The 26,213-nt window shown below is 45.3% G+C and overlaps 2 protein-coding genes and 1 pseudogene across 8 annotated transcripts in view; 2 read left to right on the top strand and 1 right to left on the bottom strand.

The window, feature by feature from the left end:
* The window catches only part of EIF4ENIF1 (eukaryotic translation initiation factor 4E nuclear import factor 1), a 55,637-nt gene extending 44,300 nt beyond the window's left edge, over positions 1-11,337 (bottom strand). For 3 of the 7 annotated variants that reach the window (XM_017499527.2, XM_017499528.2, XM_017499536.2), the window contains exons 1-2: positions 10,419-11,337; positions 9,150-9,272 (exon numbers count right to left, since the gene is read on the bottom strand). In XM_017499527.2, coding sequence (XP_017355016.1) covers positions 9,150-9,272; positions 10,419-10,496 — 201 coding nt within the window. In that variant the 5' untranslated portion in view covers positions 10,497-11,337. Of the gene's footprint in view, positions 1-9,149; positions 9,273-9,916; positions 10,096-10,205; positions 10,397-10,418 lie in introns of those variants that run through there. The other 4 variants (XM_017499532.1, XM_017499533.2, XM_017499531.2 and 1 more) reach the window with 2 other exon arrangements.
* LOC108283354 lies at positions 10,734-15,783 on the top strand (annotated as a pseudogene).
* Positions 15,784-16,505: 722 nt separating this feature from the next.
* Positions 16,506-26,213, top strand: part of SFI1 (SFI1 centrin binding protein) — a 109,677-nt gene continuing 99,969 nt past the window's right edge. The window contains 3 exon segments of the mRNA XM_017499526.2: positions 16,506-16,587; positions 22,746-22,824; positions 22,826-22,866. Of these exon segments, the coding sequence (XP_017355015.1) occupies positions 22,768-22,824; positions 22,826-22,866 (98 nt within the window). The 5' untranslated portion in view covers positions 16,506-16,587; positions 22,746-22,767.

Raw genomic sequence — 26,213 nt, 5'->3', positions numbered from 1 at the left:
TTTTTTGAGACAGGGTCTCACTCTTACCTAGGCTGGAGTGCAGTGGCACGATCATAGTTCACTGCAGCCTCAAACTCCTGGACTCAAGCTATCTTTCTTGTCTCAGCCTCCCAAGTAGCTGAGACTACAGGCGCATGCCACTGCACCCAGCTAATTTTTTAAAATTTTTGTAGAGATGAGGTCTTGCTGTGTTGCCCAAGCTGGTTTTGAACTCCTAGGCTCAAGCGATCATTCTACCTCAGCCTCCCAAAGTGCTGGGAATACATGTGTGAGCCACTGTGCCTAACCTGGAGAGTCTTAAAAGCCTATGGGAAAATTATTGATCATGAATAAATTCATTAAGATCATCTAGAGAATATAAGAGTTAATAAATGAAACCTCACTTTAGTTTTTTTGAGACGGAGTTTCGCTCTTGATGCCTAGGCTGCGGTGCAATGGCGTCATCTTGGCTCACTGCCATCTCCCCCTCCTGGGTTCAAGTGATTCTCCTGCCTCAGCCTTCCAAGTAGCTAGGATTATAGGCATGTGCCACCATGCCCGGCTAATTTTGTATTTTTAGTAAAGACAGGGTTTCACCATGTTGGTCAAGCTGGTCTTGAACTCCTGACTTCAGGTGATCTGCCCATCTCCGCCTCTCAAAGTGCTGGGATTACAGGTGTGAGCCACTGTGCCCGGTCCCCGAGACCTCACTTTTTGCACCGGTTACTAAAACCTGACTAGGCAAGAACAAGCTGCTAATTGCCCAAGAGCCACACACCCAAGGAAGTATAAACATATTTTCTTAGTTGCAGCAGCCTTCCTTAAAGAAAACGTGTCAAGTCTCCCAAAACAACCTACTGGGGAATTACTGGTATGAACAACCACTTTTGGTGATCAGTATTAAAGCAGAAAGCAAATGAATCTCAATAAAAGCTTAAAAGAACAATGGTTAAAATCCTCATCCATTTATTTCTGCAGGAATCCTATGCAGAAGCAACCATGCATTCTGATGGACATTCTGACATTATGCAGAATTTCATGTAAGTCACATTTATGGAAGGGGGATTAAAAGGGAAATATTCCTTGCCTTTGTGAGCTGAGGTTAATTCACAAGAGTAAAAAGCTCAATGTTTTATAATTAAGTGAATTTTTTTAAATCAATAGCTTATTTCACTGTTAATAGTCAAAGCACTCTATAAGTGACCCAGTATTCCACCTATGTGTGCCTGGCTCTTCCTAAAAAAGGCAAATATTCCAAGAACAGTGATTAGGTTGGGTCCATCTTTGACCTTTCCCAGTCCCTTTCACGAGCCTACGAGTATTAGGCCTGGCTCATCAGGCTCTCACATGGTTGCTGAACTGACCTGATGCTTCATTCTAGAGTCATAATTCTTCTGATAAAGATTAGAAAGTTGTAAAAATAGGTCAAAACAGGGCAATAAAATCCATAGCTGGCATCCAGGGCAATAGGGAACTAACAACACAGAAGCATTTGGGATACAGTCCATCGTCCACCATTGGTGAAGTTAATGGCTAAAAGTATTTAGAATACTTCTTATCCATACGTCAGGATTCAAATCACATCATACAGAGTTGATACACAGGACGTGACACCTGGACTCACCCAAGCATCTAACATTCGCTGATTTGATGCAAAGACTTTCTTCTAGTACGAGAATTTATATGACAGCTGGGTGTGGTGGCTCACGCCTGTAATCCCAGCACTTTGGGAGGCCAAGGCGGTCAGATCACCCGAGGTCAGGAGTCCGAGACCAGCTTGACCAACATGGTGAAACCCTGTCTCTATCAAAAATACAAAAAGTCATAACTCAATCGAGACAAAAAAGAGAGTTAAAGAAAAAAAAAATTATAAAAAGTTAGCCAGGCATGGTGGCACATGCCTGTAATCCCAGCTACTAGGGAGTCTGAGGCAGGAGAACTGCTTGAACTCAGGAGGCAGAGGTTGCAGTGAGCCGAGATTGCATCATTGCATTCCAGTCTGGGCAGCAAGAGTGAAACTCTGTCTCAAAAAAGGCTGGGCATGGTAGCTCACGCCTGTAATCTCAGCATTTTGGGAGGCTGAGGCAGGCAGATCACAAGGTCAGGAGTTTGAGACCAGCCTGGCCAATATGATGAAACCCCGCCTCTACTAAAAATACAAAAATTAGTCAGGTGTGGTGGCACACGTCTGTTGTCCCAGCTACTCAGGAGGCTGAGGCAGAGGAACACCTTGAACCTGGGAGGCAGAGGGTTGCAGTGAGCTGAGACCACGCCACTGCACTCCAGCCTGGGCGACAGAGTGAGACTCTGTCTCAAAAAAAAAACAAAAACAAAAAAGGAACAGGCAGGGGCCAGGCACAGTGGCTCACGCCCGTAATCCCAGCACTTTGGGATACCAAGGTGGGCAGATCACTTGAGGTCAGGAGTTTCAGACCAGCCTGGCCAACAAGGCGAAACCCTGTCTCTACTAAAAATAATTAGCTGGGCGTGGTGGCACATGCCTGTCATCCCAACTACTCAGAAGACTGAGGCAGGAGAATCGCTTGAACCCAGGAGGCAGAAGTTGCAGTGAGCCGAGATCACGCTACTGCATTCTGTCCTGGGCAACAAAGCAAGACTCTGTCTCAACAACAACAAAGGAATGCGTAGGAAAGAGCAGTCAGAAGCTGTTCTCTATGGTCCTACCAGCCAGTCCCCAGTCAGCCCACTTTAAGAACTTCCAGTGAGCTAGGTTTTCTGGACAGTTGACACATTAAGATTAAATCATGATTTTTTTTGAGATGGAGTCTCACTTTTTTGTCCAGGTTGGGATGCAATGGTGCAATTATAGCTCACTGCAACCTCAACTTCCCAAGCTCTAGTGATCCTCCTGCCTTAGCCTCTTGAGTATCTGGGACCACTGGTGCACACCACCCACCCCACAGCTATTTATTTATTTATTTAAAGAGATGCGGTCTTATATGTTGCCAGTCTGGTCATGAACTCCCGAGCTCAATTTGTCTTCCCACCTTGTCCTCCCGATGATTTTTGATACCATAATTCTACCTTCTCCAACATAAATAGGTATCCTTATTTTTGTATTACCTTAAGAAGTATATAGCTCAATTTATCACAGAAATGTCACCTGTTACTACTCAGTTTATGAAAGACACATTTGTAGTTATCAAACAAGATTTTTGTACAGGAAAAATTGACCACCTGATTTCTGTTTTAACCTAGGATTTAAATCACAGTTACTCTTTTCTCTGGGGGTTGGCTTCAAGTCTTCTGATTATATCCAAGAAGGCTAGGATTACTCCAGTCAGTCACTTCAACTGCTTGTCTATTTTCCTGATGGTTTTAAAGGAAAGACAAACACGGATGTACTGACTGCTATGACCAATTGGCCTATTAGCCACAAATTAGGGTGGTCTCCCTTAAAGATCCCTAGAGACACTAATGAGTACAGAATGCCACTTTGTAACTAGCAAGGTTACGAAGAGTCTACACAGGCCCGGATGCAGTGGCTTGCACCTGTAATTCTAGCACTTCAGAAGGCTGAGGCAGGAGGATTGCTTGAGGTCAGGAGTTGGAGAACAGCCTGGGCAACATAATGAGATCCTATCTCTACAAAGAAATGAAAAAATTAGTCATGTGTGGTGGCACACACCTGTAGTCCTAGCTACTCAGGAGGCTGAGGTAGAAGCAGCACTTGAAGGCGAGGCTGCAGTGAGTTAAGTGTACCACTGCACTCCAGCCTGGATAACACTGTAAGAGCCTGTCTCATTAAAAAAAAAAAAAAAATTCCAAATGAACTTAAACTAAGATAATTCAATACCCACTTTTACCTTTAACATGTATGTTTAGCACTGGTCAGTACCAAGTTGAATGTTCGGAATGTCTCTGCTTTTATTCCTTGTCCAACTGGCAGGTGACAGTCATTTAATAAGGAATCAGTGGCAGAATACAGGAGCAAAGGAAGAACAGTATAACGTATGTATCCTCTATGAGATTGGTCTATCAGGCCAGGAGCAGTGGCTCATACCTGTAATCTCAGCACTTAGGCAAGTGGAGGCAAGCGGATGACTTGAGGTCAGGAGTTTGAGACCAATCTTGCCAACATGGTAAAGCCCCGTTTCTACTAAAAATACAAAAATTAGCTGGATATTGTGGCATGTGCCTTAATCCCAGCTACTCAGGAGGCTGAGGCAGGAGAATTGCTTGAACCTGGGAGGCAGAGGTTGTAGGAAGCCAAGATTGCTTCCTACACTCCAGCCTGGGCAACAGAGTGAGACTCCGTCTAGGAAAAAAAAAAATTATTCACTTGAAGAAAAAACATGGATCTCAGTAGTAGGATGGCCTAAAACATTTCTATTATGTATTTCAAGCAGAAAATGGCATCACTAACAGAACAGCAGATACTATATTCCTCAAAAACTGGTCAACAAGGGCCTGTTATGAAGAAAAAGTTAAATGAGCACCACTGCCAGGAGAGGATTTTTGTTTTCTTTTGAGACAGTGTCCCTCTTTGTTGCCCGGGCTGTAGTGCAGTGGCACAATGACGGCTCACTGCAGCCTCAAACGACTCTCTCACCTTAGTCCCCTGTCCAGGGCCTCTGAGTAGCTGAGACTACAGGCATATGCCACCATTCCCAGCTAATTTTTACATTTTTTTTTTGTAGAGGCAGGGTCTTGTCATCCTGCCCAGGCTGGTCTTGAACTCCTGTGTTCAAGCAATCCTCCCACCTCAGTCTCCTAAACTGCTAGGATTGCAAGTGTGAGCCACCACACCCAGCCAGGAGTTGATTATTTCTTAAGCCATTGGTTTTCAAACTTGAACCAGAGTCAGCATCCCCTGAAGAGCTTGTCAAATGCAGATGGTTAACCTCTACTCCCCATGTTTCTCCTTTAATACCACTGAGGAGAGGCCTGAGATTTGTAATTCTAACAAGTTACCAGATGATGCTAATGCTAGTTCAGGTACCACACTTTGAGAACCACTGTTCAAACCACTTTTAAACCACAACTTTCAGGTGAGATCCCATTCTATAACTTATAAAAGTCATGATCCAGTCACTTTAAAAATGCATACTTAGATTACAAAAACATAGCTTTTGGTCTTAGGAACCTGGCCTAGAAAACAGACCAGCATTTATAACTTAGGGGCTCTGGACCCTCAGGGTAACAGGTGCATATGATAAACCCACTGATAACCATTCCACACTGAGGTTCAGGAGTAGGCCTGAAAGCACCCAACGTGACTAACTTGAGTTCTAAGATATTCTTGGAAGCACAATGAACATCATCCGAACCCTAAAGAGTAACTATGCATCTAAGTTACTTGACACCACCAACACCACTTATTAAGCTTTCTAAGGAAGACCAAAGTCTTGATACTCAAAGTATAGTCAGTGGACCAGCAGCATGTGCACCACCTGGGAGTGAGTTAAAAAGCAGAATCCGCCAGGCACGGTGGCTCACACCTGTAATCCTGCTACCCTGGGAGGCTAAGGTGGGTGGATCGCTTGAGGTCAGGAGTTTGAGACCAGCCTGGCCAACATGGTGAAACCCCATCTCTACTACAAATACAAAAATTAACGAGGTATGTGGCGGGCGCCTGTAATCCCTGCTACTTGGGAGGCTGAGGCAGAAGAATCTCTTGAACCCAGGAGGTGGCTGAGGTTGCAGTGAGCCAAGATTGTGCCATTGCACTCTAGCCTGGGCAACAAGAGCGAGACTTCATCTAAAAAAAAAAAAAAGGCAGAATTTTCAGGACTACCCCTACTTATCACTCGGAATTCGCTTTCCCAAGGCCTAAAGGTGATCCCCCAGGCATATTAACATTTGAGAAGCAGGCTCAACTAAAGGATTTCTTAACACAAAAAGAAACTCTGGCATGTTACCCTGAAAAGCAAAACATCTACACTTCTTCTACTCATGGGGGAAGAACAAAAACTTCAAATTCTGAACAACAAACTATTAACATCATCCCAGAAAGCAACTGAACACTAAGAAGGGTCAAAGGTTAAAGGGCCCTCTTATCTTGCCTATGTGTTTTTTCACCCTGTAAATAAACATACACAGCTACAAGTTTCCACAGAATACACAACCTATTAAAAGAAAAAAAAAATCACTAATGAGAACTGTTTCTCTCTACTGCTTCCAGACCTTCTAGCCCATAAACTTGAAATGGTAGAAACATCATTAAACTCTATTTATTCCAGTAGTTTGATCTCAGTATGTAGACAAGGAAGCAGGACGGTCTGAATGTTATTCCAGTTGTGGTACTAACATAATATTTATTATAGTGCTAAGAATACATAATCATTTCAAGCTTTCTTTAAAGGGAAAAAGACTTCATTATCCTTAAGGCCCACATAAAATTACTAGAGGGCTGAAACACATGGAAGCAGTATTCCGTAACACTGCCTAAACACCATCCTAAAATTGTCATTAACTAAATCCTCTTAGAGTAGAAAGTAAACCTTTTTCCAAGTAATTTGGTAGATTTAAAAGCTCCACTGCCATTAAGCTAAAAACGTTTCTAACCAGTTCTTTAAGGCACATTTAAATATGACAGAATTCTGAGGTTGACTGCCAAAAATGGACAATACTGAGGTTCTTTATCTTTACTGCAAACAAACTTAAGTCCTACCCTAAGAAAGAGAAATATCTGGCCAGGCCTGGTGGCTCACGCCTATAATCCCAGCACTTGGGGAGGCCAAAGTGGGCAGATCACAAGGTCATGAGTTCGAGACCAGCCTGGCCAACATAGTGAAACACTATCTTTACTAAAAATACAAAAAATTAGCTGGACGTGGTGGCAGGTGCCTGTAATCTCAGCTACTTGGGAGGCTGAGGCAGGAGAATCACGTGAACCTGGGAGGTGGAGGTTGCAATGAGCCAAGATCGCGCCACTGCACTCCAGTGCCGGAGACGGTGAATCGCCATCTCACCAAAAAAAGAAAAGTATCTTCCTAAAAATGACTTAAGCATAAAGACAGAAATATGAACGAAGATGAAATATACATGCTAACCTCTGATCAGTGTGTGAAAATGATTCAAAAGCCTCTCTGCCTGGACTCCACAAGTAGACCGGTTAGAATCAAAAAGTACTGGAAGGGGCCGGGCACGGTGACTCACGCCTGTAATCCCAGCACTTTTCGAGGCCACGGGGATCACCTGAGCAACACAGTGAAACCCTGTCTCTACTAAAAATACAAAAATAAAAAAAAAATTAGCTGGATGTGGCAGTGTGCGCCTGTAGTCCCAGCTACTCGGGAGGCTGAGGCTGGAGAATCGGTTGAACCTGGGAAGCAGAGGTTGCAGTGCACCACTGCACTCCCTCCTGGGTGAGAGGGCCGAACCCCGGCTCAAAAAAAAAAAAAAAAAGTACTGGAAGATTTTAATTTCCCTTCATTTGATAGCTTTTCTCCATTCAGAATTCACCTGTCAACATTTTAGGAAATGAATTTAAGTTGTGAAACACTACACACTCTCAGGTTTGAGAGAAAATACATTTGGGAAGACCAAATCTGAATGCAGGAAAAAGTTCTCTATCAACTCACATGCTCTCATGCCTAAGACGGCAATCAACCAAGAACCCTTTACACCTGAAAACATTTCTTCCCTTATAGTGGTTCAGTTTTCTTAAGTGCTGAAAATGAATATTAATCTCACAGCCTTTGATAGTTCATCAAGTAGGTAAGAGCAGTGCACCAGTATATAAACAAGGCCTAGCTTTAAAGCATTAACCAGTCAGTGTTCCAGGAAGCTAGGGACAATAAGCCATGGTAATGTCCATGACTGAGGCCAGGCACAGTGGCTCACTCTGTAATCCCAACACTTTGGAAGGGCAAGGTGGGCAGATTGCTTGAGCCCAGGAGTTTGCCTGGGCAACATGGTGAAACTCCATGTCTATAAAAAATACAAATTTTGGCTGGGCATAGTGGTGCTGTGATCCCAGCTACTCAGGAGACTGAGATGGGAGATCACTTGAGCCCAGGAGGTCCAGGCTGCAGTGAGCCACGATTGCATCACTGCACACAAGTCTGGGTGACAGGGTGAGACCCTGTCGTGTACAAAACAAAACAAAAAAAGTACTAAGGAAATATATAGCTGTGGACCCAACTAGGTTATAACCTTCATTGTCATCAGTGGTCCCAACTGCTTTCACACTGTTGAGCAATTTTATGTGATCCAGCCCGTTACATTTCAGGGACCCAGAGACGAATTTAAAATTCAAGTCCTGTCAACTTCTTCAGAAATATTCGGTAGCCAACAAGACATGTATTAAAGCAAGATCTTTAATAAATATGACTTCCAGGTGGGCATGGTAGCTCATGCCTGTAATCCCAGCACTTTGGGAGTCCAAGGCAGGTGGGTCACAAGGTCAAAAGCTCAAGACCAGCCTGATCAACATGGTGAAACCCCGTCTCTACTAAAAATGCAAAAATTAGTCGGGCATGGTGGCACGCTCCTGTAATCCCAGCTACTCAGGAGGCTGAGGCAGAAGAATCGCTTGAACCTGGGAGGCAGAGGTTGCAGTGAGCCGAGATCACGCCACTGCACTCCAGCCTGGGCAACAGAGCAAGACTCCATCTCAAAATAAACAAATAAATAGATTTCCTCCCCCTCCCAAAAGCAATTATCTGGACAAGCAGTATAAGCATCTCCAGTTTTTAGCTAGGGGAAATATGACTGAAGCTTTACTTTTCTGAGTCCATATACAATTTGTAATAGAAAGTTAAAAAAAAAAAAAAATGAAAAATCCAGTTACTCCTGCGAAGCACACTCAAGAGCATTCCTATGGGAAGTCTGCCTCTCAAGGAAACATCAATACAGAGGATACTAACTTTGTGACGCTTCCCAGAGCTTTAATTCTCATAGTACAGTGTCTAAATCAATAACACAGCAATTACATAGCTGTTACAGAACTTATATGCCAAAGCATACTCATCTGCAAATTTTATGTAAAATCTGAGCCTACATTCCCTTCACCTAAAAGCCTCTGGAAGCAAATTCCAGCTTAAACTCTTGGTATCTGCACTTGCAGAAAAATGTTCAAAGTACTGCTCTACTAAATTTAGTCAACATTTAGTCCACTTTAGATAACAGGAATGAAATAGGTATACAATGTTACTAACTTCCCCACCTATAAGAAACAGTATTTCATTAGTAACAAAGCCTACTTTTGTATAGCGATGGGAGCATTTGGAGGCAGGCAGCTTCTTCAGGTCAAGGAAAGCATCTCCATTTTCTGTTTCACCCACACTTCTCCTATCCATGGCTCCTTGGTCTACAATGCTCTGCACCTGGAAGATAAATCAGCACAAAACTGTCACCCAGAACAGTAAGTTTTCAGAAATCTTGGCTGTTTAAGAACTTGAAATTTTTTAATCTCTTAAAACTGCTAGTGATAAAAACAAGTGCTCACCCCAAAATTATGCTATAAATTAGAACTTGGAAATAGAATCGCTGATACTTAGTTATTTTAGTATTCTAAGCATTAACAGGGTAAAAAGTAGAAGGTGCCAAAGTCAAGGTATAACCTGTAAGCAGCTTCAACACAAAGAGAAACCAAAATTAGTCGCTGCCACCCAGGGGTATCTTTCAAGATAGTGGTGGGGAAATTTCCCGGAGCAGGGGCAGGTAGCAAACTGATTGGGCTGCGAACTCGCGAAGTCGAGCTGTTGCAAAGTGCCTGTCACTTGCCAATGGACGGCGCCAGCTGCCCCTTGTTATCCGGGGATCAGGGACTAGGGACCGGGCCCGAGCGCCGATCGCCCGGCCAGCCGCACCTGTGGCCATGTCAGGGGCGCCGATGGCAAGGAAAGGGCGAGCACCGGCTTCAGCTCCAAAACTCGGCTTCCCGGGGCCGCGACCCCGAACCCCCAGCCCCTCACGCAGGCCCGGGCCCAGAGGCCTCCTTCAGAGGAAGGGCGGGGACGGTACTCACTGAGGGGAGGCCGGCCGGCGGGAGCGGGGAGGCCGAATCCCCCGGCCCGGACGCTTCGAGCTGGAGCTGGCGCAGGCCCGCCGCAGTCCTCCCCAGCCGGGCGGCTCGGTCCCCCCAAGTCCGCCCGCCCGCCCGCCCGCCCGCTACCCGCCGGCCGCCCTGCGGGCCTCGCGCCCTTGCCCGCGCTCACGCACGCGACCCCGGGAGCAGTGCGCCCCCGCCCCTTCTACACCCGCGAGCACCGCCGCGCGGTGCCCCGGATCCAGCCGCTGCTGCCTCCGGCCCTTACTCGGTGCCTCCGCCGCTCGGCGGCCCTTTGCGTCGGCCGCCGCTCCCCACCCCACCGCCCGCGCCGGTCCCAGCGCCGCTCCCCGCAGCCTTCGCTCTCGCGCCCCCACCCCGACCCGCTCGGGCTGTCTCTCTTCAGCCGCCGTAACTGCAGCCCGGCCCTCCGCCCCTCCCCTTCGGCCCCCCCTCCCCCTTAATAACTCCCTCCACGCACCCGGGTCCCGGCGCCGCCTTCCCCGCCGCGCGCCCGGATGTGAGGTGGCTGCAGCGGTGCCGGGCGGAAAAGAAGCATCGCAGCGCGCTGCGGGGACACCTGGCCCTGCGCCGGCCTGGCGGCGAAGAGACGGCGGCGGCGAAGAGGAGGCCGCGGCGGGGACAGCGAAAAGTCATTCCCGTGCGCACAGGCGGTCGCCGTGGGCAGCCCGGAGGCAGCCGCCGCCACGTTCCCACGCGCGCTGCGGGGCAGAGCGGGCGACACTTGGGTCCAGAGACCCGTGGCACGCCACTCTCCCGGAGAGGCGGCGACGAGATGGGCCTGGACTGGCGGCTACCGCAGCCTGTGGCGCGACCACCGCTGTGTTTGCAGGGTTCGCACTGGCAGAGAACCGTCGGGCTTCGGCAGAGGGAATTTGATTTAGGAGATTGGGGTCTTCCGAGCCTTCCCAGTTGGGGTTCGAACCTCAGCTGTTTTGCGGGTGGCGTGATCTTAGGCAAAGCTGACTTACCTAAGTTTCTATCTTCCTTCTAAAGTGGCTTCTCAATAAATCTGTGAGGCTTACGCGAGAGTACTGGTTGCTTCATTAATAGGCAAAGTTATCACGATTGGCTTTGATAGAGAAAAAGGCGACTGACAAATATACTGAAATGTTCTTTACTCCCGTAATTTGAATCTGTCCTTAACTCGCACGGAAGGGAGAAGTGCGAGTGTAGTTGGGGAAATGAGACGGCAATGTCAAGCGCTTACCACGTTGTGGCGACTCAGGCTGACAGGGGGCCACAGAAATGCAAATATGTGAGCAGTGCCGGTAACTGCTGTCCTGAGGAAGAAGTCCCAAGTACAGGAATAAGGAATACCACAAGCACCTGTTTCTGCCCTGTGGTACTGCGCAGTGGTTGGTGTGAAGAGATACGTGGTCGTGAAGGAGAACGCAGTTTTCCTGGTTAAAGGACAGTGAAGGCTACCTTTCTTCTTCCAAGAGGCCTACTTTGTTGAAACTTTGTGAAATTAGGGTGATGGACAGTGAGTGACCACTAACTCAGCTCCCTTCTTGTGAATCTTGGCAACAGAAAACGTTTTTCTTTTCGTTTGCATTACTGAATAAAGTGTGTTTCTTACAAACTATTTTTTTGCAGACAAGAGGCAGAGGGAAACATTTGCAAATCAGGCCTGAGTTTGCATTCTCATCTCTGTCACCTCCTATAAGCTATGGAGAGTTAGTCTTTATACACAGTTTTCTTTCCTGTGAAATTGGGAAGACGATAACCTGTTCATGGGGCAATTAAGCTCAAACAGAATAAGGTGGGTAAAAAGCCTTAGATAACCTCCATAAAACTGCTAAGCTTTTTAAAGCCTATACAGAGACACGTTGTAGATGATAATATAGCGGGTGTTTTATGATTTTAAAAATCAAGCTGTTTTTGAAATCCAAATTCTTCCTAAAGCTGCGGGAAACAGATCTAATCCCCTTTAGTGTCTTGGAGACTCCCTGGAGTAGTGGAGAAGGCCCGTTCTTTGAAGATGTTAAATCCTGGCTCTGCCCAATTAGTGTGAAACCTGAGCCAGTCATTTCACCACCTGGCTCTCCCTTTCCTCATTTTTCAGAAAGGGATAGCAAGTATACCTACTTTTCAGGCTTGCATAGGGAATTAAAGATAAAATTAAAAACACTGCTCTGGTTATTTTATTTGGTGGGGGGATGGAGAGCAATGGCACAATCATAGCTCACTGCTCCAGCCTCAGCCTTTCAAGTAGCTGGGACCACAGGCTCCTGCCACTACACCCGGCTAATTTTTTTAATTTTTATTTTTTTGAGACAGTCTCGATCTGTCGCCAGGCTGAAGTGCAGTGGTGCAATCTCGGCTCACTGCAATCTCCACCTCCTGTGTTCAAGCGATTCCTCTGCCTCAGCCTCCCGAGTAGCTGGGATTACAGGCACACACCACCACACCAAGCTAATTTTTTGTATTTTTTTTAGTAGAGACAGGCTTTCACTATGTTGGCCAGGATGGTCTTGATCTCCTGACCTCGTGATCCACCTGCCTCAGCCTCCCAAAGTATTGGGATTACAAGTGTGAGCCACTGTGCCAGGCTGATAATTTGTAATTCTAACTGCCCCCTTCTGCAACTAATTATCGATTTTCAAATGTCCATTTGGGAAAGCTCTTTGAGAGACAAATTATTCTAGAGTTTTACTAAATACATGTAAGATCTTGGTTTAGATCCAAATTGTTGGCCTAAAGTTTGGCATAGGGAGTCTCAAAGGTTCAGTCAGTCAGGGAAATTAGCAGTCCAAGAACAATAGAGAAGCAAATGAAAATGCTAGAAACTGGCCAGCACAGTGGCTTATGCCTGTAATCCCTGCATGTTGGGAGGCCAAGGTGGGCACATCACCTGAGGTTGGGAGTTTGAGACCAGCCTGACCAACATGGAGAAACTGTTTCTACCAAAAATACAAAATTAGCTGGGTGAGGTGGTGCATGCCTGTAATCCTAGCTGCTTGGGAGGCTTGAGACAGGATAATCACTTGAACCTAGGAGGTGGAGGTTGCAGTGAGCTGAGATTATGACATTGCACTCCAGCCTGGACAACAAAAGAGAGACTCCATCCAAAAAAAAAAAAAGAAAAATACTAGAAACCGGCTGGGCATGGTGGCATGCCTGTAATCCAAGGCAGCAGGATCACCTGAGGTCAGGAGTTCTAGACCAGCATGACCAACATGGAGAAAGCCCATCTCTACTAAAAATACAAAATTAGCTGGGCATGGTGTTGCATGCCTGTAATCCCAGCTACTTGGGAGGCTGAGGCAGGAGAATCACTTGAATTCAGGAGGTGGAGGTTGCAGTGAGTCGGGATCGTGTCATTGCACTCCAGCCTGGTCAACAAGAGTGAAACTCTGTCTCAAAAAGAAAAGAAAATACTAGCCGGGCGTGGTGGCTCACGCCTGTAATCCAAGCACTTTGGAGGCCAAGGCGGGCAGATCACCTGAAGTCAGGAGTTCAAGACCAGCCTGACCAACATGGTGAAACCCTGTCTTTAAAAAAAAAAAAAAAGAAAAAAATTAAAAAAAAAAAAAAATACTAAAAACCCAGAAATTCTGAGAGCACCTGTGAGAGAGCTTAATGCCAGGCCATGACCTTTCAGGAGCCTCATGACAGAAGGCTGGATTGCACCTCTCTAGATGGGCTTTTTCCTACTCAGTTTTTCTTGCTCCAAGTTTTTTCTTTGTTGTTTTGAGACAGAATCTTGCTCTGTCACCCAGGCTGGAGTGCAGTGACAGGATCTTGGCTCACTGCAACTGCACCTACCTCCCGAGTAGCTGGGATTACAGGCTCGTGCCTCCACACCTGGCTAATTTTTGTATTTTTAGTAGTAGAGATGGGGTTTCACCATGTTGGCCAGGCTGGCTGGTCTCAAACTCCTGACCTCGAGTGATCACCCACCTTGGCCTCCCAAAGTGATGGGGTTACAGGCTCGAGCCACCTGAGGTCAGGAGTTCTGACCAACTTTTTAATATTTTGTAGAGATGGACATCTCACTATGTTGCCCAGGCTGGTCTTGAACTACTGGGCTCAGCTGATTCTCCTGGCTTGGCCTTCCAAAGTGTTTTACAGGTGTGACCCACCATGCCCAGCCTCTAAGCTGTCCTAGCTATTATTATATTACTATATACTATTATCTTCTAATCTTTCCTGACAAGACTCATTATTTTCATTGTAACTCAAATGGAATTGCCTTTCGTCCCTCCTAAATTTGTCAAAGCTGAGGATGGTAAATGCACATGACAGGAAAAAAGAATCAGGAAATTAGCTCAAATTATCTAGAAAGAATGCTTATTGACTTATCCTAAATACATAATTTATATAAATTTACATAATTATATAAAAGTACTTAGGCCAAATTTACAGTAAATATATATTAGTTACACTGTTAATTACAGCCTTGAAGCTTACTAAATTATTTTAAAACTACTTGGCCACATTAACTTCAGATAAAAGTTGTCCCTAAAACATTGGCTTTGGTGTCCAATAAAGTAGAACTCCTTTTAAATTATGTTTTAATTGAGGCCAGGAGTGGTGGCTCATGGCTGTATCCCTCGGAGGGATTACAGGGAGGCTGAGGCAGGTGGATCACTTGAGGTCAGGAGTGGAGACACACCTGGCCAACATGGTGAAACCCATCTCTACCAAAAAATATACAAAAATTAGCCTGGGAGGTTGAGGCAGGAGAATCGCTTGAACCCGGGAGGTGGAGGTGGCAGTGAACCGAGATTGCACTACTGCACTGCAGCCTAGACGACAGAAGGAGAATTCATCTCAAAAAATAAATTAATGAGGCCGGGCGCGGTGGCTCAAGCCTGTAATCCCAGCACTTTGGGAGGCCGAGGCGGGTGGATCACGAGGTCAAGAGATCGAGACCATCCTGGTCAACACGGTGAAACCCCGTCTCTACTAAAAATACAAAACATTAGCTGGGCATGGTGGCGCGTGCCTGTAATCCCAGCTACTCAGGAGGCTGAGGCAGGAGAATTGCCTGAACCCAGGAGGCGGAGGTTGCGGTGAGCCGAGATCGCGCCATTGCACTCCAGCCTGGGTAACAAGAGCGAAACTCCGTCTCAAAAAAAAAATAAAATAAAATAAATTAATGAAAAGTAAATGTTTTAATTGCAAAAATTAGCATGTAGAAAATAGGGCAAAAATACAAATTATCTGTGATTCTAATCCCAAGACACCCAACAATTTTCCTCATGTTTTTAGCATAAAGTCAAGTTATTTAAATGACTACTGCTAGCTTTTAGTCTCTGCACCAGGAATCTCATATGCTTCCAAATGTTTTACAAAACACAGTAAAAAAGTATTTCAGCTTTTCCATCTGCCATCTGCAGTGGAGCCGCCACCAAAATGCATTTTCGTGAAAACCCTTAGGGGGAAGACCATCACCCTCGAGGTCAAACCCTCGGATAAGATAGAAAATGTAAAGGCCACAATCCAGGATGAGGAAGGAATTCCTCCTGATCAGCAAAGACTGATCTTTGCTAGCAAGCAGCTGGAAGATGGACGTACTTTGTCCGACTACAATGTTCAAAAGGAGTCTACTCTTCATCTTGTGTTGAGACTTCGTGATGCTGCTAAGAAAAGGAAGAAGTCTTATACCACTCCCAAGAAGAATACGCACAAGAGAAAGAAGGTTAAGCTGGCTGTCCTGAAATACTATAAGGGGGATGAGAATGGCAAAATTAGTCGCCTTGGTTGAGTGCCCTTCTGATGAATATGGTGCTGGAGTGTTTACGGCAAGCCACTTTGACAGACATTGTGGCAAATATTGTTAGACTTACTGTTTCAACAAACCAGAAGACAAGTAACTATAAGTTAATAAAAGACATGAACTTTAAAAAAAAAGTATTTCAAAACGTCCCACTTACCCCTCCCACGCCTATTTTTAAGATGATTAGGATTGACTCAAGTTTAAAAATTTCACAAAAAGGAGCGTTTATTAATTACATTTTAAAAGGAAGGGTTACAAAAAGAGATAAGCCTGGAATTTCTAATTCGGGGGCCATGGTACCTCTCCCCTCCAAGTCCACGTTGTAGCAACCTGCTAGGTCCACGCATGGGCGGGTCCTAATCCACGGTTCCGGCTTGCGCTCCCTGTGAACTAACAGCCGGAGAGGCTCACGCACGAGCCCGGAAGTGAGGGAAGGGGACTTTTGTCCGCAGCCGCCTCCCGGCTGGAACCTTATCCTCCGTGCTTGGCCGCTGGCGGCGTAACTCGGGGTTTCGCTTCGGAACACCTCCCACTCCTCCCGTCTAAGAGGAGCAGTAGCAAGCTGAGCTCAGAGCGAAGCGAGCGAGCCAAGGAGGGAAGGAGCCCTGAGCGGTGCTGGTGGGAAACGACTCTCCGTGCGGCCGCTGGAAAGCGACCAGAGGGAGGTGCGCCACCGGCCCGACTGAGGCTGCGCAAACCCCGGGGTCTGGGCGGGGCGGTCCTCGTGCGCGCTGCGTCGCCGTGGAGACAGGGGCGGGCCAGTCGCGAGGCTGGCGTCCGGAGGCGCGCGAAGCCTTGAGGTAGGCGTGGGTCGCGCGGGAGTAAGGAAGCGGGTCCTGGACCGCGGGCTCCTGCCGGGACTTCTTCCAGCGTAAGGCCGGAGGGCTCGGCTTCCCCAGGTACGAGACCTGGCCCGAATGTCCCCAGCCTCTCAGGGGCTCGGCCTCTCCGGCTGTGAGCCTGGCAAGGAGCTCCGTCGCGTCCGTCCGAGCTGGGCCAGGTGAAATCTGTCGGAGTCCCTCTTCCTCCCCTGGAAGTGCAGGTGATGCTGCCTATCTGCGGGTCTGTGGTGTGGGAATGGAGGAAGCGCGACAGGAGGGCACAGGATGGGGCCGGGAGCCCGCCATCCTCTCCCGCCGCGTCTGCAAGACTTGTCCTCCGCCCCAGGGCACCGTATCCTTCCAGGCGTCTTGTGCGCTCCTGGCCGGTGCTCCTTAGCGTGCGCGGATCCAAATCAGGGGTTTCCTCCTCCCGGCTGCGTGGCCCGGGGGCGGAAGGGCTGGTGTATGGGCGACCTTGCCCCACTGAACGCGCAGGGACTAACGCAGTAAACAAACCTTGAAGCCCTCTCCCAGTGGGAGATGGGTGCACGTTTTTATTTTGTGGGAGGCCGTTCGGATTTAACTGCTGTGTAGATGTGTCGTAAATATTTGTTGAATGATGTGAGGGACTTGAGTACAGCCATACCTGACTATATTGCACTTCACAGATATTGTGGTTTTTACAAAATAAAAGTTTGTGGCAAGCAGCCCTGCACCAAGCAACTATTTTTCCAAGCATGTGCTCTCTTCCTATCTCTCACATTTTGGTAATTATCCCTATATTTAAAACTTCTTATTTTAGGTATATCGTTACAATAATCTGTGATATTTGATGTTAGTACTGCAATTGTTTTGGGTCGCCACGAACCGCACAGCTGTAAGACAGCAAACTAAAGTGTTCTGTCTGACTGCTCCACCTACCAGCCAGTTCCGTTTCTCTCCTCCCTCTCTGCCCTCCCTGTAGCCTGAGAGGCAATAATATTGAAATTAGACCGATTAATAGCCGCACAGTGGCTCCTAAATGTTCAAGTGAAAGGAAGAGTCTCGTGTCTCTCACTTTATATCAAAAGCTGGAAATGACTAAGCTTAGTGAAGGAGGCACATCAAAAGCTGAAAACCTGAAAGCTAGGCCTCTTATACCAAACAGCCAAGTTGTGTGAATACAAAGGAAACGTTGTTGAAGGAAATTAAAAGTGGTACTCCAGGGAACACACCAGTGATTAAAAAAGCTAAACAGCCAGCCAGGTGCGGTGGCTCACGCCTGTAATCCCAGCACTTTGGGAAGCCGAGGTGGGTGAATCACCTGAGGTCAGGAGTTTGAAACCAGCCTGGCCAACATGGTGAAATCTCATCTCTACTAAAAATAAAAAATAGCGGGGCATGGTGGTGCGTGCCTGTAATCCCAGCTACTCGGGAGACTGAGACAGGACAATTGCTTGAACCTGGGAGGTGGAGGTTGCAGTGAGCTGAGATGTGGCCATTGCACTCTAGCCTGGATAACAAGAGTGAAACTTCGTCTGAAAAGAAAAGAAAACAGCGTTAATGCTGACGTGGAGAAAGTTTTAGTGGTCTGAATTGAAGATCAAACCAGCCACAACATTCTCTTAAACCAAAACTTAATCTCAAGCAAGTCCCTAATTCTCTTCAATTCTATGAGGGCTAGGAGAGATGAGGAGAAAAGTTGAATCTCGCCAGGGGCAGAGGCTTGTAATCCCAGCACTTTGGGAGGCTGAAGTGGTGTATCACCAGCCTGGCCAGCATGGTGAAATCCCATCTCTACCAAAAAAATTAGCCAGGAGTGGTAGTGCATGCCTGTAGTCCCAGCTACCCAAAAGGAGAATCACTTGAGCCTAGGAGGTGGAGGTTGCAGTGAGCCGACATGCTCCACTGCCCTCTAGTCTGGGTGACAGTAAGACTGTCTCAAAAACAACAATAACAAAAAAAAGAAAAGTTGGACGCTAGCAAGGGTTTGTTTTTGTTTTGTTTTTTAAAGACGGGGTTTCACCATGTTGGTCGGGCTGGTCTTGAACTCCCAACCTCAGGTGATCCACCCGCCTTGGCCTCCAAAGTGCTTGGATTACAGGTGTGAGCCACCACACCTGGCCGATTTTGTTTTTTTTTTTTTTTTTTAGATTTTCTCTCTTGATGCCCATGGAGTGCAGTGGATGGGTTCACTGTCTGTCTATAGTTGGCATGTTCCTCATGCCTGCCTGAGTTTACACTGGATGCTCTAGTTTCCTCCCACGTCCCCAAGATAAGCACATTAGGTTCCTTTATGTGTCTAAGTGATCCCAGTCTGAGTGTGTGTGTGTGTGACTATGCAATGCTGTGAATGGCGTCCTGTCCACAAGGATGGGTTCCCTTCTTGTGCCCTGAGCTGCCAGGATAGACGCTAGCTAGCCTTGACTAGAATAAGTGGATAAATAGTTATCTTACTTGTTCTTCTGAATCTTCTGTACATGCATGTGTAGCTCATATTTATTTCAGTGTTTAATATTAGAAGCTTTTGAAGTTTAGTGATGTTTTGTGTCCAGAAATACATTATAGGAACTTAATTCTTGTTTATATCAATTAGCTTTTGGTAAAATTGGTTTCTTTGTACATCGTTTTGCTTAAAGTTGTAGTGTCCAAGAACTTATCGATGACATTAAGTGAGGATGATGTTAAGTGAGGACTTACTGTACTTAGTTCTAGATGAGGCTTGATGATATTCAGGTTCAATTTATTTTTTATTTTTTATTTATTTATTTTTATTTTAGGTGGAGCTTTGCTCTTGTTGCCCAGGCTGAAATGCAGTGTTGTGATCTCAGCTCACTGCAACCTCCACCTCCCAGTTTCAAGCAATTCTCCTGCCTCAGCCTCCAATGTAACTGGAATTATAGGCGCCCACCACCATGCCCAGCTAATTTTTGTTTTTTCGTAGAGACAAGGTTTCACCATGTTGTCCAGGCTGGTCTCGAACTCCTGACCTCAGGTGATCCACCTGCCTCGGCCGCCCAAAGTGCTGAGATTATAAGCATGAGCCACCATGCCTGGCCAGGTTCAGTTTTTTAGCGAGATTTCATCATGGGTGGTAGCACTTAGAGTTTTTTTGTTGGTTTTATTTTGGTCTCTTTCTTATTTGTCGGATGTCTTTTCCAAATTTTTTGTGATTCTTGATTGTCCATTTATACTTAAGTGTAATTGAGAAATTATGGCTGAGCATGGTGGCTCACACCTGTAATCCCAGCACTTTGGGAGGCTGAGGCAGGCAGATCACTTGAGGTCAGGAGTTCAAGACCAGTCTGGCCAACATGGCGAAACCCTGTTTCTACTAAAAATATATATATAGAAAAAAAATTAGCCGGGTGTGGTAGTGTGTGCTTATAATTCCAGCTACTCAGGAGGCTGAGGCAGGAGAATTGCTTGAACCTGGGAGGTGGAGGTTGCAGTGAGCAGAGATCACACCACTGCACTCCAGCCTCTGCGACAGAGCAAGACTCCATCTTAAAAAACAGAAAATGAAAACTGGCCAGGTGCAGTGGTGCCTGTCTATGGTCCCAGCTACTTGGGAGGCCAAGACAGGAGAATTGCTAGAGCCCAGGAGTTTGAGATTGCATTCAGCTATGATCACGCCACTGCACTCCACCTTGAGTGACAGAGAGGAATCCTATCTGTACACACAACAAAAGCCACTTTGGGAGGCCAAGGTGGATGGATCAGTTGAGCTCAGGAGTTTGAGACCAGCCTGGGCACTATAGCAAGACCCAGTCTCTACAAGTAGTAAAAAATTAGCTCATCATGGTGGCACATACCTGTGGTCCCAGCTACTTGAGAAGCTGTGGTGGGAGGATTGCTTGAGCCTGAGAGGTTGAGGCTGCAGTGAGCTGTGATAGTGCCACAGTACTTCAGCCTGAATGACAACATGAGACTCGGGATGACAATGGGAGAAAGAAAAAAGGCCAGGTATGGTGACTCATTCCTGTAATCCTAACACTTTGGGAGGCTGAGGTGGGAGGATCACCTGAGCCTGAGGAGGTCGAGACTGCAGTGAGCTGTGATTGCACTGCTACACTCCAGCCTGGGCAACAGAGGGAAATCCTGTCTTTTATTTTCTCAGACAGAGTCTTACTCTGTCTCCCAGGCCGCAGTGCAGTGGCACAATCTCAGCTCACTGCAACCTCTGCCTCATGGACTCAAGTGATTCTCCTCCCTCAGATTCCTGAGTAGCTGGGATTGCAGGTGTCCACCACCGTGCCTGGCTAATTTTTGTATCTTTAGTAGAGACAGAGTTTCACCATGTTGGGCAGGCTGGTCTTGAACTCCTGACTTCAGGTGATCCGACTGCCTTGGCCTCCCAGAGTGCTGATATTACAGGCATGAGCCACTGTGCCTGGCCAGAAATCTTGTCTTTAAAAAAGGAAAGAAAGAGAATGAAAACTATACACAGTAACACTGATAACCATAAAAATTAACGTGGGGAAAAATAAGAAATCTTGGCCTCTACTGGTGTTTTTGTGAAGGGAAGTTGAAGGTGCTGAAGCATCTAGACAGGAAGAAAGAGCTAGGTTCACCTTTTGAGTGTGGCTCACTCTCCTCTCAGTTTCCTTTCTTAGAAAATGACATACTGCAGATGACATGATCCTATATCTAGAAAACTCCATCATCTCAGTCCAAAAGCTTCTTAAGCTGATAACCAACTTCAGCAAAGCCTAAGGATACAGATCAATGTGCAAAAATTGCAAACATTCCTATACACCAACAACAGGCAAGCAGAGAACCAAATCATAAATGAACTCCTATTCACAGTTGCCACAAAAAGAATAAAATACTAGGAATATAGCTAACAAGGGATGTGAAAGACCTCTTCAAGGAGAACTACAAACCACTGCTTAAAGAAATCAGAGGTGACACAAACAAATGGGAAAACATTTCATGCTCATGGATAGGAAAAATCAATATTATGAAATGGCCATATTGGCCAAAGCAATTTACAGATTCAATGCTATTACCATTAACTACCGTTGACATTCTTCACATACTTAGAAAAAACTATTTTAAAATTTGTATGGAACAAAAAAAGCATGAATAGCTATGACAATACTAAGCAAAAAGGATAAAGCTGCAGGCATCAGGCCACCCAACTTCAAACTATACTACAAGGCTACAGTAACTAAAACAGAATGATACTGGTGCAGAAACAGAAACACAGACCAATGGAACTGAATAGAGAACCCATAATAAGACCGCATGCCTACAGCCATCTGATCTATGACAAATCTGACAAAAACAATGGGGAAAGGAGTCCCTATTTAATAACAGGTGCTGGGAGAACTGGCTAGCCATATGCAAATATTGAAGCTGGACTCCTTCCTTATACCATATACAAAAACCAACTCAAGATGGTGTTAAAAACTTAACTGTAAAACCCAAAACTATAAAAACCTTAAAAGAAAATCTAGGCAATATCATTTCAGACATAGGCACAGGCAAAGATTTCATGACGAAGATGCCAGAAGCAATTGCAACAAAATCAAAAATTGACAAATGGGATCTAATTAAACTAAAGCACTTCTGCACAGCAAAAGAAACTATATCAGAGTAAACAGACAAGCTATAGAATGGGGAAAAGTTTTGCACTCTATCTGACAAAGGTCTAACATTATGAGAAAAAGCCACATTAAGAAGTAGGCAAAGGACATGAACAGACACTTTTCAAAAGAAGACATACATATGGTGAACAAACGTGAAAAAAAGCTCAACATTGCTGATCATTAGAGAAGTGCAAATCAAAACCACACTGAGGCTGGGTGCTGTGGCTCACCCCTGTAATTCCAGGACTTTGAGAGGCCAAGGTGGGCAGATCAGTTGAGGTTAGGAGTTTGTGACCAGCCTGGCCAACATAGTGGAATCCTGTCTCTACTGAAAAATACAAAAATTAGTCAGGCATGGTGGCAGGTGCACGTAATCCAACTACTTGAGAGGCTGAGGCAGGAGAATCACTTGAGCCCAGGAGGTGGAGGTTGCAGTGAGCTGAGATTGTGCCACAGCGTTCCAGCCTGGGTGATAGAGCAAGACTTTGTCTCAAAAAATTTAAAAATTTAATTAAAAAATAATATTTTAAATCAGAGACCTATCCCATGTTAATCTAGTGTTGAATTACAGAGGGCAGAAGACTAGGAGCTGGCATGTAGCTATTCAGAATGTGGCTCCTGAGTGAGTACAAATAATTTTCTGTCTCTTTTATTTAGGTAGAAGGGGAAGATAAAAGACTTTGATTCATGAGGAATCTGTTCACTGAGAAGTGTATGTCAAGCCACTGGTTGAATTTCCATCAAAAAAATGATTAAGCAGAGAATGGAGAAGAAGGTTGATTCCAGGTGAGTGATGGAACTTGAAAAAAAAAATATAACTGGAATGATGGTTCATATAAAACTCTGTAAACATTTTGTGTATGAAAAAAATAAATTACAAATAATGAGTGAGGTAGTAATTATGGGTATTTTCTTTTTTCATTGTTATTTTGAGTTTCTCATCTGTAAGATATGTAAATTTTATACATTATGTTACAGTCAAAAAGCATTCTGAGTGTATGGAAATGTCAATCATTAAAATTCTGATTTTGAGCAGAAGTGAGTATGATTTTCCTTAGTTTTGAAGTTACATCTTCAAGGTTGGCTCTTGTGTCTTTCTTCTACTTTTGATCATGGTTGCTTTCCGACTTTTACCTTTTGTTGGCTGTGTCTCTCCACTGAAGCTCTCAGCACCTTATAATGTGGCAGACTCTGTATAACTCTCCCTTTCTGGATTTTGGTAATTGTCCCCTCCCCTCATCTCTTTGGGCCTAGAGGTAATACCAGCTTAGGTTCTACTAGCTTCAGGTTCCTGCACTGTTCCTTGTGGTTCCTCTACACTCACAAGTTTGTAAATATATCATCTTCAGATTACTCTATTTTTAATATGTCATCTATTTTCTTGTGACCTTTCATAGATTTTATGAATGTTACTGGATTTTATCATATGGTTTTTCTATATTTATTAAGATAATCATGTCGTTTTTGTTTTTTTTTTCTATTATGCTGTATTACATAGATTGATTTTTGGATGTTAAACCAGCCTTGCATTCCTGGGATAAATCCCACTTGGTCATGGTGTTTATATGGTATATAGTTGTATTAGGGTCCTCTAGAGGGACAGAACTAATAAGACATATGTGTGTGTGTTTGTGTATGTATGTATGTGTGTATATATATATATGAGTTTATTAAGGAAAATAGACTCACACGATCACAAGGTGAAGTCCCATGATAGGCAGTCTGCAAATTGAGGAACAAGGAAGCCAGTAGTGGCTCAGTCCAAGTCCTAAAACCTCAAAAGCAGGGAAGCCAACAGTGCAGCCTTCAGTCTGTGGCCAAAGGCTTGAGAGCCCCTGGCATTCCATTGGTGTAAGTCCAAGAATCCAGCAGCCAAAGAACTTGGAGTCTGATATTCCAGGGCAGGAAACATTCAGCATGGGAGAAAGATGAAGACCAGAAGACTTAATCCCACCTTCTGCCTGCTAGCAGCACTGGCCCCCTATTGGATGATGCTCACCCACATTGTGGATGAGTCTTCCTGTCCTAGTCCACTGACTGAAATGTTAATCTCCTCTGGCAACACCCAGAAACACCCAGATCCACCCAGAAACAATATTTTGCATCCTTCAATTCAATCAAGTTGACTCTTAATCTTAACCATGACAGTGGTTTTTATATGTTGTTGGATTTGGTTTGCTACTATTTTTTGAGGATTTTTATGTCTATAGTCATGAGGTATATTGGTCTTTTTTATTCTTTTTGGTAATAATCTTTGGCTTTGGTATGATGGTGATACTCATCTCAATGAATTTGGAAGTGTGCCTCTATTTTCTGGAAGAGTTTGTAGAGTATCGTTATTATATTTTATTTGCTTATTTTTGAGATGGAGTCTTGTTTTGTAGCCCAGGCTGTAATGCAGTGGCGCAGTCTGGGCTCACTGCAACTTCCGCCTCCCAGGTTCAAGTGATTATCCTGCCTCAGCCTCCCTAGTAGCTGGGATCACAGCACCTGCTATCACATCCGGCTAATTTGTTTGTTTGTTTGTGATGGAGTCTCACACGGTTGCCCGAGCTGACGTGCAATGGCACAATCTCAGCTCACTGCAACCTCTGCCTCCCCAGGTTGAAGCAATTCTCCTGCTTCAGCCTCCCAAATAGCTGGGATTACAGGTGTCTATCACCACGCCTGCCTAATTTTTTGTATTTTTAGTAGAGACGGGGTTTCACTATTTTGGCCGGGCTGGTCTTGAATTCCTGACCTCGTGATCTGCCCGCCTCAGCCTCCCAAAGTGCTGGGATTACAGGTGTGAGTCACTGTGCTCTGCCTATTATTTCTTTTAAAATCTTTCATATAATTAAACACTGAAACTATCTGTGCTTTTTTTTGGTAGGAATATTTATTTTAGAGACAGGGTCTTGCTCTGTCGCCCTGGCTGGAGTACAGTGGCACGATCACAGCTCAATGAAGTTTCTAATTTCTGGACTCAAGCAGTTTTGCTGCCTCAGCCTCCCAAAGTGCTGGGATTATAGTGTGAGCTACCAAGCCTGGCCTCTTTATAGGAAAAATTTTAATTACTCATTTAATTTTTTTACTTGTTAGAGATTATTAAGTTTCCATTTCTTCTTTTTGTTTGTTTTTTGAGATGGAGTCTCACTCTATTGCCCAGGCTGGAGTGCAGTGGCACAGTCTTGGCTCACTGCAACCTCTGCCTCCCTGGTTTAAGCAGTTCTGCCTCAGCCTCCTGAGTAGTTGGGTTTATAGGTGCATGCCACCACGTCTGGCTGATTTTTGTGTTCTTAGTACAGATGGGGGTTTTACCATGTTGGCCTGGCTTGTCTTGAATTCCTGACCTCAAATGATCCACCTTCCTCAGCTACCAAAAGTGCTGGGATTACAAGCGTGAGCCACCGTGCCCAGCTCTATTTCTTCTTGAGTTAATTTTGCTAATTTCAGCTTTTGGAATTGTTTCCATTTCATTTAAGTTGTCCAGTTTGTTGGCATAAAGTTAATTGTATGCCCTTATAATTCTTTTAATTTATTAAGGGTCAGCGATAATGTCCTCTCTGTCATTCCTAAGTTTGGTGATCTGTGTCTTCTCTCTTTTTTCATTGGTTGATCTAGGTAAAGTCTTGTCAGTTTTGCTCAGGAACCCTTACTGTTAAGCTCTTTTTTAAACTAAGTTGAACTGGGTTCCTGTAGCTTGCAACTTAGTGTGCTACTAATTTATGGAAGTTTCTTATAGCATCCACTGTGGGTCTTGGGCAAAATGGGACTAAGGAGTGTTTAAGGGACCTATTCAGCAGGTATTATGGACCCCTTCTTCCTGAGCAGTGCCATCTTTGTGCTTCAAAATTTTGTCTTGGTAGAATGAATTTGGTTGGTCCAGCAAGGGTCAGTTTTCTCCCCCTGCTATAATCAACTAGGAGTTAGAGGAAGGTCATGGAGTTCAAGCATAGCTGCTGAGATCCTGCCCCTGTTGACAGAAGAAGGAGTTCTCATAGAAGAAGGAGTCCTTGGGTGCAGTGGCTCACGCCTGTAATCCCACCACTTTGGGAGGCTGAGGCATGTGGATCACCTGAGGTCAGGAGTTAGAGAGCAGCCTGGCCAACATGGTGAAACCCGTCTTTACTAAAAATACAAAAATTAAGTAG

This window comes from Cebus imitator, unplaced genomic scaffold, assembly GCF_001604975.1.
Source record: "Cebus imitator isolate Cc_AM_T3 unplaced genomic scaffold, Cebus_imitator-1.0 Scaffold258, whole genome shotgun sequence".
NCBI lineage: Eukaryota > Metazoa > Chordata > Mammalia > Primates > Cebidae > Cebus > Cebus imitator.
Note: the sequence above shows the minus strand (reverse complement) of the source record. Positions and strands in the feature narration are given on the sequence as shown.